At 40.7% G+C, this 13,733-nt stretch overlaps 1 protein-coding gene and 2 non-coding genes across 6 annotated transcripts in view; 2 read left to right on the forward strand and 1 right to left on the reverse strand.

The window, feature by feature from the left end:
- Nucleotides 1–5,251: 5,251 nt before the first annotated feature.
- The window catches only part of LOC131473726 (LIM domain-binding protein 3-like), a 45,747-nt gene continuing 37,265 nt past the window's right edge, over nucleotides 5,252–13,733 (forward strand). For 2 of the 4 annotated variants that reach the window (XM_058651194.1, XM_058651195.1), the window contains exons 1-2: nucleotides 5,260–5,374; nucleotides 5,471–5,689. In XM_058651194.1, the coding sequence (XP_058507177.1) occupies nucleotides 5,594–5,689 (96 nt within the window). In that variant the 5' untranslated portion in view covers nucleotides 5,260–5,374; nucleotides 5,471–5,593. Of the gene's footprint in view, nucleotides 5,375–5,470; nucleotides 5,690–13,733 lie in introns of all 4 variants that reach the window. The other 2 variants (XM_058651192.1, XM_058651193.1) reach the window with 2 other exon arrangements.
- On the forward strand, nucleotides 8,802–8,875 carry trnat-ugu (transfer RNA threonine (anticodon UGU)). Its single transcript has one exon. It is a non-coding gene; the product is annotated as a tRNA-Thr (tRNA).
- trnat-cgu (transfer RNA threonine (anticodon CGU)) lies at nucleotides 13,075–13,148 on the reverse strand. The gene has a single exon. It is a non-coding gene; the product is annotated as a tRNA-Thr (tRNA).

Below are 13,733 nucleotides of genomic sequence, written 5' to 3' on the forward strand. Positions count from 1 at the left end.
CTGCAGCTGTGTTGCATTCGCGGCGAAATATGTGCTCATATTCTCCGTAGCCCAGCATAAGGATCTCCAACTCCTTCGCACTGAAATATGTTGATCTTTTTTTTTTCTCGGTTGTCATGGTGACTCGTGGTATCGGGGCTCCATTGATGATGGCTTTTTTCAGTGGTTGTGCACGCGCGTACGTCGAGGTTAACATACTCAGAGTTGATTGAACTAACTCAGATCAGCTGTTCTGGAACCGGATACTCAGAGTTTCCCGACTCAGAGTAAGTCAACTCAGAGTTCAGGGATAGACTCAGAGTGTGTTGAACCTGCTTTCTGGAATACCCCTCTGTAGACGCTGTAGACTTATTCTTAGCAAGAAAACAAACATTTACAGATAGTTTATTCAAATTCAAATGTACGAAACATAAAATTCTTGATTCAAGTAACATTTAAGTGAATATTTTCTTGTTTTCCTCAGATCAAAGTTGGCGCGCATGTTAGCATACGTGTGCTAATGTTGCAGGAAAATGCATGTTACAAACACTGTGGTTTCCTGTCAGTATTTTTGTTTAAATTTTCCCGCTGACTTTTTTCTTTGGTCCATTGTGACATAAATTTAAGACTTAAGTGCAAATAAAACCCAAATTCAAAAACAAAACTTTACATTTTACAATCAAAAGTACAGTCTTGTTTATTTAAAGCTTGTTTTTTGGACTTTTTTGTTTTGTTTTTAAAAAAAAAAAAACCAAAACAAAACAAAAAAACTTGTCCCGTTTTCAGCCAAACAAAATAATAATAAGCTTTTTAGCTTAATTACACGACGGTGCGGGACCCTTTGACCACAACATGCTAATAGAAAAGTCCTGTGGCGACTAATGCTAAGCAACTGTTGTGCTAAACTTGCAGCGTAAACGCAAAGATAGAAAATTTCACACACAGTGTTTTGAATATGACGATAAATTCTTAAATTATTCAAATGTGTGATTTTGGTTTCAAGCATTTCATGGAGCTAAGCTCGCAGCTAGTTGCTAGCTAACTGATTAAAATATGTGAATCTGCTTTAACTTACGACTTCTAAAAAAAATCTACCATAAACTGCAGTAAAACAGGAAAGAGAAATATAAAATATATGCTGAAGTTACATGAACAGAATCGTATTTTTGCATAAAGTTAAATAACGACATGGACTCTTGGACATTTTCTTCCAAACCATTGAACTAAACAATAAAACAGAAGCAAACAAAACAAAAAAACACAATTAAAGTCCTGGTTATGAAATAAAACAAATCTCTAGACGTCAGAATATATACAGTAATTACAATTTTACACTTTATATCTCAGTACAATGAAGAGTTTGTTTAAAAGTCAATTTTGTTTAATTCTGGACGCCTGCAAACGCACTTTTGTTACAAAAATACTATGTTTTTAAAAGTTTCTTTAACTTCTGCCGTTTACTTTTATTTTCATTTCTATTATTAAGTTATTTCTCTTAAATCCATATTTAAGTGTCACTTTATGAAGTTATATTCTGTTAAATATTTAAAGTGTTTATATTTTTCGCTGAAGGTTAACTTCATGGAATGTGATTGTGACGATGTTTGAAAAGTGATTTTAACGTTAGCCTGTTTGTGTGGAGTTCATGTTCAGTGTTTTCACTAAATAACACAAACATTATATTGTAAATTAATAAATTAATGGTTTTCTGCTCAGAGCGTAATGAGTCAGGGAAGGACCCAAATGCAGTACACGGAGGCAGGAAGACAGCTGGTAATGACGTTTATTTAAAGGGGACAAATTATGCAAAATCAACTTTTTAACCATTTTAATACTTATATTTGGGACTCTGGAGGCCCTACCAGTCGCCAAAGTGTGGAAAAAGAATACTCAGTCATGTTTTCGTGGTCCCCCTTAGTGTTAGTATAGGCGATAAAACACGCAATGTTGAATTCCCTGTGCTAATGACGGCAGCGTGTGCATTTCACCACGAATGTTACCGCCCACCAGTAAGTTTACTTGGAGAGCTCCACCTTAGCTCCACCTTAGCTCCACCTTGTCCCTGCGAGAGTGCAGGTGAGGGAGGTAGAGCGGTATTATGTCAACACGGAGGGACAAGTGTGCTGTTGGTGGCTGCACAGTGGAGCACAGTGTTTTACACAAACTTCCAGCCTCAGAGGATTTTATATATGAAGCTAATGTGCCGGATAAAGTCAGCAAACGTGTGTCCGTGTGTTCGCACCACTTCACATCAGACTGCGGCCAGCGGTCGCCGTATTTAGTCAGCGACCGTATTTCACCGACGTACAAACTGACCATTCTGACACATCCTGTTGAGTCTACATACTACAGCTTCTTCCGTAGCTTCCTCTTGTTCAGGGTCGGACTCTGGTTCAAACATATATGGTTGAACCGCAATGTTTCCTCCACCAGCCATGTTTCTCCCACGGTTCACGTTCAACTGTTGTCATGGTAGCGTGAGCGAGCCGGCCTTATATTTACAGCACAATTAGCAATTAACCTATAAATGCTAACAACACATATGCTAAGGCATTCATGTTACCAAGTGACATTAGCCAACAACATTATTAGCTATTGCATATTTATAGCATTTTAGCAGATATACAGTAGTAAAGTGACATTAGCTAACTACTTCAGCTACTGTGTATTTACAGTACAGTTAGCTGCAGTCATGTGAAATATAGCCAGTTGTGGTTAAAGACCAAACTGGCTAAAGTGGACCAATGCTAAACTATGAGCTAACACTTTAGCATAACTGAAAAAAATTACTTGGTTTTAATGAATTAATTTTTTTTCATTCAGAGGGAAACGCAGTAAAATCTCCACACAGCACAACAGAGTCATGAAACAGCTGTTTGATAAAGTTTAAAAGAGGATTTATTGTAGATATTTGTCTGTTATTGACGATACATGTTGCTCTGATTTATGTTTTATAAATAAATGTCTTTTATTCACTGTCAAAAGCTTTTTGTTTTTTTATTCTCTTTTACAGCCACAGTTTGATCGAAAACACATTTTCCATCCGTTACAGACCCATGTAAATAATTTAGTGGCATCTAGTGGTGAAGCTGCAGATTGTGCAGAATATCTTGTTTCTGTCCACAAACTAAAATGATTCAATATTTTAATGATTTCTTTGTTTTATGGAGCAAAGAAACCAGAAAATACTCACATTTAAGAAGCTAAAAATTCACACAAACTTGTTTTAATTATTAAAATATTCATTGTGGCTTTGGTTTAAAAAGCACATGTAGTTGTTTCCTGTTGTGTTATCCTGTAATTCGATGTGTTTGCCTGTGAAAAGCGTCCACTCACACAGGTGTTTTCACTTCTTCATCATCATCATCATCATCATCATCACCAGCCGCTGCAGTTACTGCTGAACTGAAACAACGTCCTCATTATTAACTAGAGGAGAAACATTCACATGATTTTCCAAAACATAATGAAGTAAAATTTTTTAAAAAGAAGCAGCAAACAAAGAAAAGCCTGATGAAAATGTGTCCTGTAGAAACTCCACGTCACAAAATGGCCGACAAACGAGGATTCAGGTAAGAAAAGACTCAATTCAATTAAATTAGAGAAACGTGACTTATTTATCAACAAGAATTAAATACAACATGTATTTTTACAATTATTATATATAATTCTTTTTTTTACAATTTTTACAAATGTACTGTATTATAACTTATATTTTTACTGTGTTGTACATCAACTATAAGCTAGTTAGTCAACTATCTGAGCTAGTTAGTCAACTGTAAGCTAGTTAGTCAACTATCTGAGCTATTATTCAACTATCTGAGCTGGTTAGCAACTATCTGAGCTAGTAAGTCAACTGTAAGCTAGTTAGTCAACTATCTGAGCTAGTTAGTCAACTGTAAGCTAGTTAGTCAACTATCTGAGCTATTATTCAACTATCTGAGCTGGTTAGCAACTATCTGAGCTAGTAAGTCAACTGTAAGCTAGTTAGTCAACTATCTGAGCTAGTTAGTGAACTGTAAGATAGTTAGTCAACTATATGTGCTATTAGTCAACTATCTGAGCTAGTAAGTCAACTGTAAGCTAGTTAGTGAACTGTAAGATAGTTAGTCAACTATATGTGCTATTAGTCAACTATCTGAGCTAGTAAGTCAACTGTAAGCTAGTTAGTCAACTATCTGAGCTAGTTAGCAACTATCTGAGCTAGTTAGTCAACTATCTGAGCTAGTAAGTCAACTGTAAGCTAGTTAGTCAACTATCTGAGCTAGTTAGCCAACTATCTGAGTTAGTCAACTATCTGAGCTAGTTAGTCAACTGTAAACTAGTTTGTCAACTATCAGTTCAGTGAAGAAACGTTTGATATTTTAATGTCAGTGATGTGTTCATGACACACACACTGACATAGTCGCTGATGTTTCAGTCACATGACTTAACAAACATCCTTCATTCACAGAATCTGTTAACTGTTAGTTAGAAATGCTGAGTCAGTGTTTGTTGATAAATGACTTTTATTTATGAATGAATCATGGTTGTGACGATGATCTCAGCTGTGAGTGATGAGCTGATGATAAATGGCTGTGTGTGTGTGTGTTAAACTGTTGTTAACACCTGCCAAGCTAAAACACTAACGACCTGACACACACCTGTCACTGCTCACACACACATACACACACACACACACACCTGTCACTGCTCACACACACACACAGAGCTCAGACTACAGTATAAAATATAATAATTACATACTATATATGTTTGTACTTTTTTTAGGTTTATTTTTTATGACGTCATTGCTTTGTTACCGGGCAGATTTCAGTGTCGATACCTGGCTGAAGGGAACTGTAGCAGCAGTGATGATGAGGCGGAGCTGTAGGTGGGATTTGAACCTGTGACCTCACCGCTGACCGTGTCTGGTCTGAGAGCCGCTGAACTCGTGTTCTCTCTGTTTCACTTTTATTTATCGGCACAAAGATAATGAGATGTTTCCGAGCAACGGCTCTGATTGGCTGTGGGGGGGGGACCCTGACGTTAGTGTGTGTGTGTGTGTGTGTGTGTGTGTGTGTGGGGACATGGGGGGGCGGGGGGGGTCAGGCAGGACGTTGGATTGTCCAGAAGCATCTGCTGGGTCTATATTAGCCGTGGTGAGTCACAGCGAGCCTCACATACCGGGTGTCCCCTTTCACGCCATATAAGTCCAACCCCCTCCTCTACCCTCAGCAACCCCCCCACACCCCCCGCCTCACCCTGTCTCCCCCCGACAATGCCACTCACAGTTATCTGAGTCTATTCTTAGGCTGTCACTTCAGCTCGTCTGAGCAGGCAGCTCTTCTTCTTCTTCTTCTTCTTCTTCTTCTTCTCTCACTCTTTGTCGTCTTTCTCTCACAGTTTTTTTGGGGTCAGTTTGGGCGTTTGTTTTCTTCACCTTCACGTCTCGTGGCCCCTAAGTTCCTCTCACCTGTCTCACGTCCCCATCTTTGTGTCTCTGTTCCAGAAGCCTCTCATCGCTGCTGCTCCTCTTCGCGTTTCCTCAGAACTGCTGTGGGATTTTCTAAAGTTTTGCTTCAGTCGTCGTCAGTGTCGCAGGATCTTTGATATTTTCCTCCACACGTGAAGAATGAGCTCATACACCATCACGCTGCCTGGCCCCGGGCCCTGGGGCTTCAGGATGCAGGGAGGCAAGGACTTCAACATGCCACTCACCATCTCCAGGGTAAGAACTCACTGAAATACTGATGAAAATTATGTTTTATCCTCGGAAAAATAAGTGAGAATGAATTTAAGAAAGAGCAAAGTGTGACCATAGACTGCTGAGAATGAATGAATGAATGAATGAATGGATGGAAACGCAGTGAAAACACAGTGGTATAGTCCTTTAAAAGTGTGCTTGTGTCGTTTACTGAGACCTAGTGAGTTCCGTGAGCGCCCCCTGCTGCTGAGAACCAGCCAGAGGCTCACTCTCAGTGAAAACAAAATGGCTGCCAGCAGAGACACAAGGAAAAACTGACTTTCACCTCTTTAACAAAAGACGATATCTTAAGGACACGTTGACGTCTTTATCTCACTGTGAGACTGAAGTTTATAAACCACTCACTCTCCCACACCAAACCCCAGAGAGAAAACCAGGAGCTGCTGGTCCTCTGCTGCCTCGTGTGGTCACTTTGTGTCACTGAGGTCAATCTGATCAAAGGATTTTAAATGCTGAATCTTATAAAATAAGACATTCGAACTTAGTGATGGAGGCAGCAGTAGATCAACACCTCCTGTGTGTGTGTGATGTTAAAATCAGTGATTTTCTCTCTGAGGTTTGGTGTGGGAGAGTGAGTGGTTTACAAACTTCAGTTTCCTGTCTGTCTAATAATGAGAGAAAGACGTTTTATTTGTTGAGTCTTTTGTTCGGTGGATTTTTTTTCAGCAGCAGGGGGCGCTCACAGCACAGTCAGTTCACTTCTGTTAAGGAGGTATTGTTAGATTTCTGCTGGCATTTGGTGTAAAAATGATTTTGACAACATTTTCTTGGTTTGTAGGTTTTGGTCAAAAGTAGAAATGACTGGATTTTGTTTATTTACCAGCTCAAATGGTTGTTTTCATAATAATCTGTGATTCTGAAAACCTATGTGGAGCCTGTCAGGGTGACAGCCCCCCCCCCCCCCCCCCCCCCCCGCCTCCTGGTGGCCTTTTAGTGCCGTCACGGCTGCCAGGACTCGTCAGACGCCTGAAAGTGGAGCAGGTGTTGGTTTCACAGCTTCTTCTCTGTGAATAGAAACACTTTAATCTGCTTTAATCTGGACTCACAGGAGAACCGGCTGATTTGGACCTGAAGACTCTTCAGTTTACAAAAATCTCCTCGTTCTGACTGTGTTCTGCACATAATCTCATATTCTGTTACACACACTCAAACACAACCCTACTGTGTGTGTGTGTGTTGACATAATCTGCAGCAAAAAATCAGGGGTTAACCTAATCTGCATAAATGATGTTAAATTTATTAGATTGAGTGACATCACATGCTGTAAACATCCGTTTTCATTGGTGAAGCAAAGATATATTGAATACCCACCAGGGGGCGACTCTGCTGGTTGTGAAGTTGATGATAAAATGAGCTTCTACTTTTCGCTTGATTTGAGTTAATAACAAGTTTGACTCTGACGGAGCCTCATGATCCCTAGAGGCTTCAAAAACGAGGTCAGATTTTTATGGGTGATGTAGTGACAGTTGTCATTAGGTTGTGAACGGCTGAACTGTACGTTAGCGTGTGTTCACTTTTAAGTCAAACCTTAAACTGTAAAGAAACGTCATGTGATCTAACACAGCTCAGTTATCGTTGTTTTCACAGACAAGAATTGATTTCACGATGGTCTGTTAAATGTGTGTCAGATACAGAGGCTGGACACACTGTTCTCAGTTCCGTCTATCAGTGGTTCTCCTTCCGGTTCTCCTCCGGGTTCTCCTTCCGGTTCTCCTTCCGGTTCTCCTCCCGGTTCTCCTCTTGGTTCTCTCCCCGGTTCTCCTTCCGGTTCTCCTTCCGGTTCTCCTCCCGGTTCTCCTCTTGGTTCTCCTCCCGGTTCTCCCCCCTTCTCCTCACTGGTGAACCTGAAATACTAAAAATACAGTGAGGAAAGAGTTCACAGCAGTCATGAACTGCTCCACAGTTCACTTGCAGGTAGACAGAGACCACCAGAGTTCCAAAGACTGACTCACAGCAACCCAAACCAACCGTGCGGAGGGAGTAAACACATTTCTGTAGCAGTGTTACAGCACCACATACAGGCCAGGCATATGTACTGCAGCATTTTTGTGTGGATGAAGACTTAATGATGATGATGATGTTGAGAAAATTCTGTTTTTGTGTGAATAAAGACCAGAGTGTCACAGCAGCAGAAACAGAGCTGCGCCTGGAGCTGCTGACAGGCACCGGGCTGTTTTTAGCCTCTGAAGGTCGCACACACACACACACACACACACACACACACACACACACACGTCTTATCAGTTACCTCACATCTACTGTTACACTCCTCTCTCTCTGTCTCTCTACTGTCATGTGTGTGTGAGTGAATAACTTCCAGACTCTCTGATTTTTAATGACCATACCATAAATGTCCAGTAGCTGACATCACACAACCAAGGTAACCCCCCCCCCTCCTCTGGCAGGAAACAATGTTGTTCACCTCTGTGGACGTACTGTATATACTTGACAGCTCTACTCTTCTCCGGCTGTGTTCATCATGAAAGTGAAGATGGTGGACAAATGTTGTGCCAAAACACTCAGAGACAGGCTAACAAGCTAATAGGCTAATGGTGGAACATTTTAGTGGATCCCCACAGATCCAGAGGGAGAGAGAGAAAATGGAGTGAATGATCTCTGCTTTGACAGAGTGATGGGAACAAATGCAAGCAACTGATTTAAATCATGGACTCAGACTAGATTTACCAAAATCCGCACAGAAACGTAAATTGCTAAATGCACCAGCTGTATGCGCCCGTAACGGGCATTTCTTTTTTTGCACTCAATGTGGAAACATCTCCAGAACCATTGTGTGTCGTGTGTGGTTTCACAACTCACCAATCGGGAGCTTTCAGGAATTATAAAGATCAGATGTATGTTTGGCCAATCTCTACTGAAACATCATAATCTAACGGTGAGAAACTGCTGGGAAACCAGGATTTCCCATTTGCTAGACAGGCACTTTAAACAGCTAAGTCACAGCGCCTATCATGTCATGCTTTAGACACACTGCTTCTTCTTCTTCTTCTGGCATATGTTCTCAGAGCTCTGTTAAGGTGAGCCAGTCCACAATGTAACCAAGAACTAATCTAGAGGAGGTGCTGTGGCTTAGCTGGTCAAAGCCCCTGTCTTGTAAACAGGAGATCCTGGGTTCAAATCCCAGCAGTACCTAGTATTTAGCTGTATAGCCCAGCTGGATCTTTGCTGGCAAAGTCAACTCAAGGCTCCTCAAAGGACAATCTCGTCCTTGTGTCCTACAGTTCCAGTTGGACTAACACAGAGATAATATCATTTGGAGTCCAGTTACAACATTGTTACGTTCAATTGCAGCCACATTTGGACCTTAACTGATACCAGGAAATAATAAAAGAAAAAGCAGACAGTGATGAACAGCATCATTAAAAAATGTAATATTTGAGTTTGTAAATGGAAGGACAACTCAGAATCTCAACAGCTCAACATGCTACGACCAGCCAGTTTGATGTAGCCTAAATTCCACTTAAGCCTGTGGCTAGTTGTTAGCATGTAGAGCTGTTCAGATTCCATTTACTGTTGCCTTTTTTCTTTTGTTATTTCCTGGCATCAGTTGAGGTCTGAACTGAATCGGATTGAACGTAAACATGTAGGAGTAACTCGACTCCCAGTCGTATTATCTCTGTGTTCGTCCAACTTTGAGAATTTTGATGTAGTCCAGTTTCAGTCAGACTAACATGTTTACTTGTATTTTTTTTAAAAGTCCAGTTTTAGAAGCAATGTTGGGTAAACTGTAGCAACCCACTCCGTGGGTGTGAAGTATTGTTTTTGGTAGCTCTGTGTTTCTGCACTTGCTTGAGCAATAGAAGCACAAGAACCGTGACGCTGATGTAGATCTGAACACAGACCCTAGGAGCAAGACGCTCTACCATCACGCCGCAGAGTCTGTTATACGTATAGGCCGACATACGTATAGGCCGACAGAGGCATGAATGGGGTGAAGTCTGCAATTTCTGCAACGTTTGACTTGTACTAAAGTTGAAAGTCAGAAAACAGCTTTGAATTTACTCTGTTACCAAAGACCCTGAAGCACTGTAGGGGTGAACACTAGGCTCTGCCGGGATTTGAACCTAGGATCTCATGTTGTTAATTCTGAGGTTCTTTCCACATTAAAGTATAACACCGTTGAATAGTCTGATTTTTTATGGAATTCACCATGATACAAAGAAAACTCGAACCCAGGACCTCAGGCTTACGATAAAGGCAGTATGACCAGCTAAGCCACAGCGTCTCCTGTGGGTCCTTGTCTGTAGTTGAGATGTAATTGTCTTGGTTCTTCAAGTGTAAAAATTAGATAATCCTTTTTTTGATTGTGGAAATGTGCATCAGAATTAATTATAAACACCAGCAAACAAACATATCAAACATTAAGAATATATAATAAATATTTGAATTAAACATCTAGACATCTGTAGATATTTAAATGATTAATAAATTAGTTGTTTGGTCTATAAAATGTCAGAAAATGTAGAAAAATGTTGAAAAATATTGATCAGCGTTTGTCAAACCTGGAAATGATGATGTTCTCCACAAACCAAAATGATTGAGTTTGAATGATTTCTTTGTTTATGGGACAAATAAACCAGAAAATATTAATATTTAAGAAGCTGAAAAATCAGAGAAACTGATTTTAATTATTTAAAAAAAAGAAAACCACAATAACGTATTAAATTATTATTTTACTGAAACCAAAGTCGTATGTTAGTAAAATGAGGCGTGAGAAAACGTCTGACGTGATTGGGTCCCTGAGTGATTTAGTCAGTTGTAGATCTGTTGAGTTTCTTCTGGATTTGGACCAGAACTCTGATTCTGGACTGGACCAGTTCCCTGTTGCCTGTCACTGTGAGTTTCAGCTAACAGCTCGTTTATTCACGTCCATTACCCTCATTGAGCAGAAAGGTCAGTGAGATGAGTCAGAGGAAGATAAGAACGGCAGCTCAGTATCAGAGCACAGTTTAACCTTTATAACTGTTTGTGAATCTACAGTCCACTCTCCACTGTCTCTGCTGCTGCTGTTTTATGTTAATCCTCACACTCTGGCTGTTCCTCTCTCTTCCTGCAGACAATCAACTATTAATGAGAAATTATAAACTTCTCCTGGTTTGAGGTGATTAGAATTCTTTGTTGGAAGGCACTGCTTTGATCTGAGTCCCTGAGAAGTTGTAAAAAAAAAAAAAACATCGACTCAAACTATGTTGGATTAGCTGTTGATAAACATGAGGGCTTGAGTTCCAACTATATTGGACCTGAAGGCACTGCTGGGGTTAGAACACAGGATCTCCTGTTTACGAGACAGGTGCTCTGACCAGCTAAGCCACAGCCCCTGGGCTCAGTGAGGATGACTTTGATTTTTTTTTAAAACATTGTAAGTTGGTGGTCAGATCCGGGAGTCACGACACCTTTGAGCTTACCGTGGTCCTGACAAGTTGGAAAAATAAATGTCTCTATAGTTAGCAGAAACAGCAGAGTGAGTATTGTATGGCAGACGAGCTAGTACCAGTAATAGCAGCCATCGTGGAGTTGGTGAAGGTAATTCAATTATCCACAACGGTGGATACATACTCCTGGAGCTCAACAAGTGTTGTTAGCTTAAACAGTTCAGTTCACTGTCGACACTGTATTTTGCTCACAGTGTTGGTACTGCCACACTCAACATTAACCCCAAATTCAACATTAACCCCAAACTCAACATCAACATCAACCCCAAACTCAACCTAAACATCAACATCAACCCCTAAACCAAACCCCAATCCCAACATCAACCCCAAACTCAACATTAACCCCAAACTCAACATTAACCCCAAACTCAACATCAACATCAACATCAACATCAACCCGAAAACCAAACCCCAATCCCAACATCAACCCCAAACTCAACATTAACCCCAAACTCAACATCAACATCAACATCAATCTCTAAATCAAAACCCAATCCCAACATTAACCCCAAACTCAACATCAACATCAACCCCTAAACCAAACCCCAAACTCAACATTAACCCCAAATTCAACATTACCCCCAAACTCAACATTAATCCCAAACTCAACATTACCCCCAAACTCAACATTAACCCCAAACTCAACATCAACATCAACCCCTAAACCAAACCCCAACCCCAAACCCAGCATCCACCACAGCTACACACTACTTTGGGTGTTTAAATGCTCCTGAATAGCAACAGGGGGCAGTATAAGGCTCAGATACGTGTAAGTTCTGTAGTTCTGCTCCCAACAGTTGAGCCCCTGAAACATAGCCATGTTAATATTTCTAATTTAACGTGTTGCCTGTGAGTTCTAGCAGCTTTTGGGACGTAAATAAAAACTCCTGGTACTTAAAAGAGAAAAATGTGGATGTGTTGTGACTGAGTACTGGTGTGAATGTGTTGTCTTTAAACAAGTAAACAGCTCAGTCAAAATTACACTTGTCTGTTTTGGCCTTTAAAGCCGAATCCAGTGATTTGGTCCAGTAACCAGCACCAATACTGATATCAAATATCGAGTTAGCTCATTCTTACTTTGACCACCTCCTGTCTCATCCTCCACTCTGGGCTCAGGTGTAGAGGTCAGAGGTCACAGTGCTATAAATAGTCCAGAGGATAGAAATAGAGGGATGGTGGAGCAGTGGTGGGAAAGCGGGGGATTGTTGGGAGTAAATAGAGCGAGTGTTCAGGACTCAGAGGGGGTTAGTGATGTATGAACAGCTGTTCTGGGTTTAAGACTCAGACATGAACACTTGTGGCGCTAACAGAGGCCTTTGGTTTACAGAGGGTTTCACTAAAATTAGCATGTTTAGCCAAGATTGATGAACCCAAGTGAAAGGAGTCAAATAAAGAAAGATGATTAACAACATTACGATGGTTTTACTGACCAGTGAGTGAAAGTGTGACGACATCATTTTTTTGTTGTTTCTTGTACTCAGGTCAGTTACATGGTGTGGATGTCAGATTACTGCACATGCTGGAATTTGCCTCTGTGTGGGACGTCAATGTTAGAATTTCAATCTAATAACACTTTCCTGAGAAACTGGAAAAACCCATGGATACAAATGCTGGATGAGCTATTGTTAGCAGTATGATAAATGATAGTAATTGTAAGAGTGTTTGTCACAGCGCCTCAGTGTGGTGTAGATGACTTCGATGTTAGAGCTAAAATCTATTAACATCATCTGTTGGAGGTTAGATCCGGTAATCACGTCACTTTTAAGTTTACCGTGTTCCTGACAAGTTGGAAATAGAAACAAATCTCTGTTGTTAACAGAGATAGTGCAGCAGAGTGTTTTTTTATGGCAGAAGAGCGAGTAACAGTAATAATCATGGACATGGAAGTGTTTGCATGAAAGGCACTGCTGGGATTTGAACCCAGGATCTCCTGTTTACGAGACAGGCACTTTGACCAGCTAAGCCACAGCGCCTCTCTGTGACATGGTGCATGTGTCATTTAATTGAATCGATAAAAACAGGAAGTGTTTAAGTGTTACTAAAGTAACATTGAGGCACTGCTCATTTTAAAAGTGCAAACCTGTGAAATAGGTTTGTGAAGTTTTGTTGGAGTGTTATTTGACTCAAGGCTGCAGGGGGCGCTGACATCTTACTACAATTTGAACTAAACCTTAGAACCCAGGATCTCCTGTTTACTCCACAGGCATTTTGACGAGCTAAGCCACAGCGCCTCCGTGTGGTAATGCTGACTTTAATGTAAGATGTAAGATCTTTTAACACCATAAGTCGGAGGTTAGATCTGCGAGTCACGTCACCTTTGAGTTTACAATAACAGTTAATAGCAAGAGGCCATAGCCCGGAAGTGCCAATTAACGCGGAGTTTTGGTGTGTATCTGCGATATTACCTCGTCTATGAAGCCCTAAAAGTCCATACAATCAGTTCAGCCACTGTTGAGAGCACAGGGTTTGATTGTTTTCCTGAGCTCTACAAAAGCGGCAAGGCACTTCCGTTGACTAATTATGTCACTGGTGAATCTCACCACTCCTGTAAACAGCAG

The sequence above is a fragment of the Solea solea genome, chromosome 15 (assembly GCF_958295425.1).
Source record: "Solea solea chromosome 15, fSolSol10.1, whole genome shotgun sequence".
Lineage (NCBI taxonomy): Eukaryota > Metazoa > Chordata > Actinopteri > Pleuronectiformes > Soleidae > Solea > Solea solea.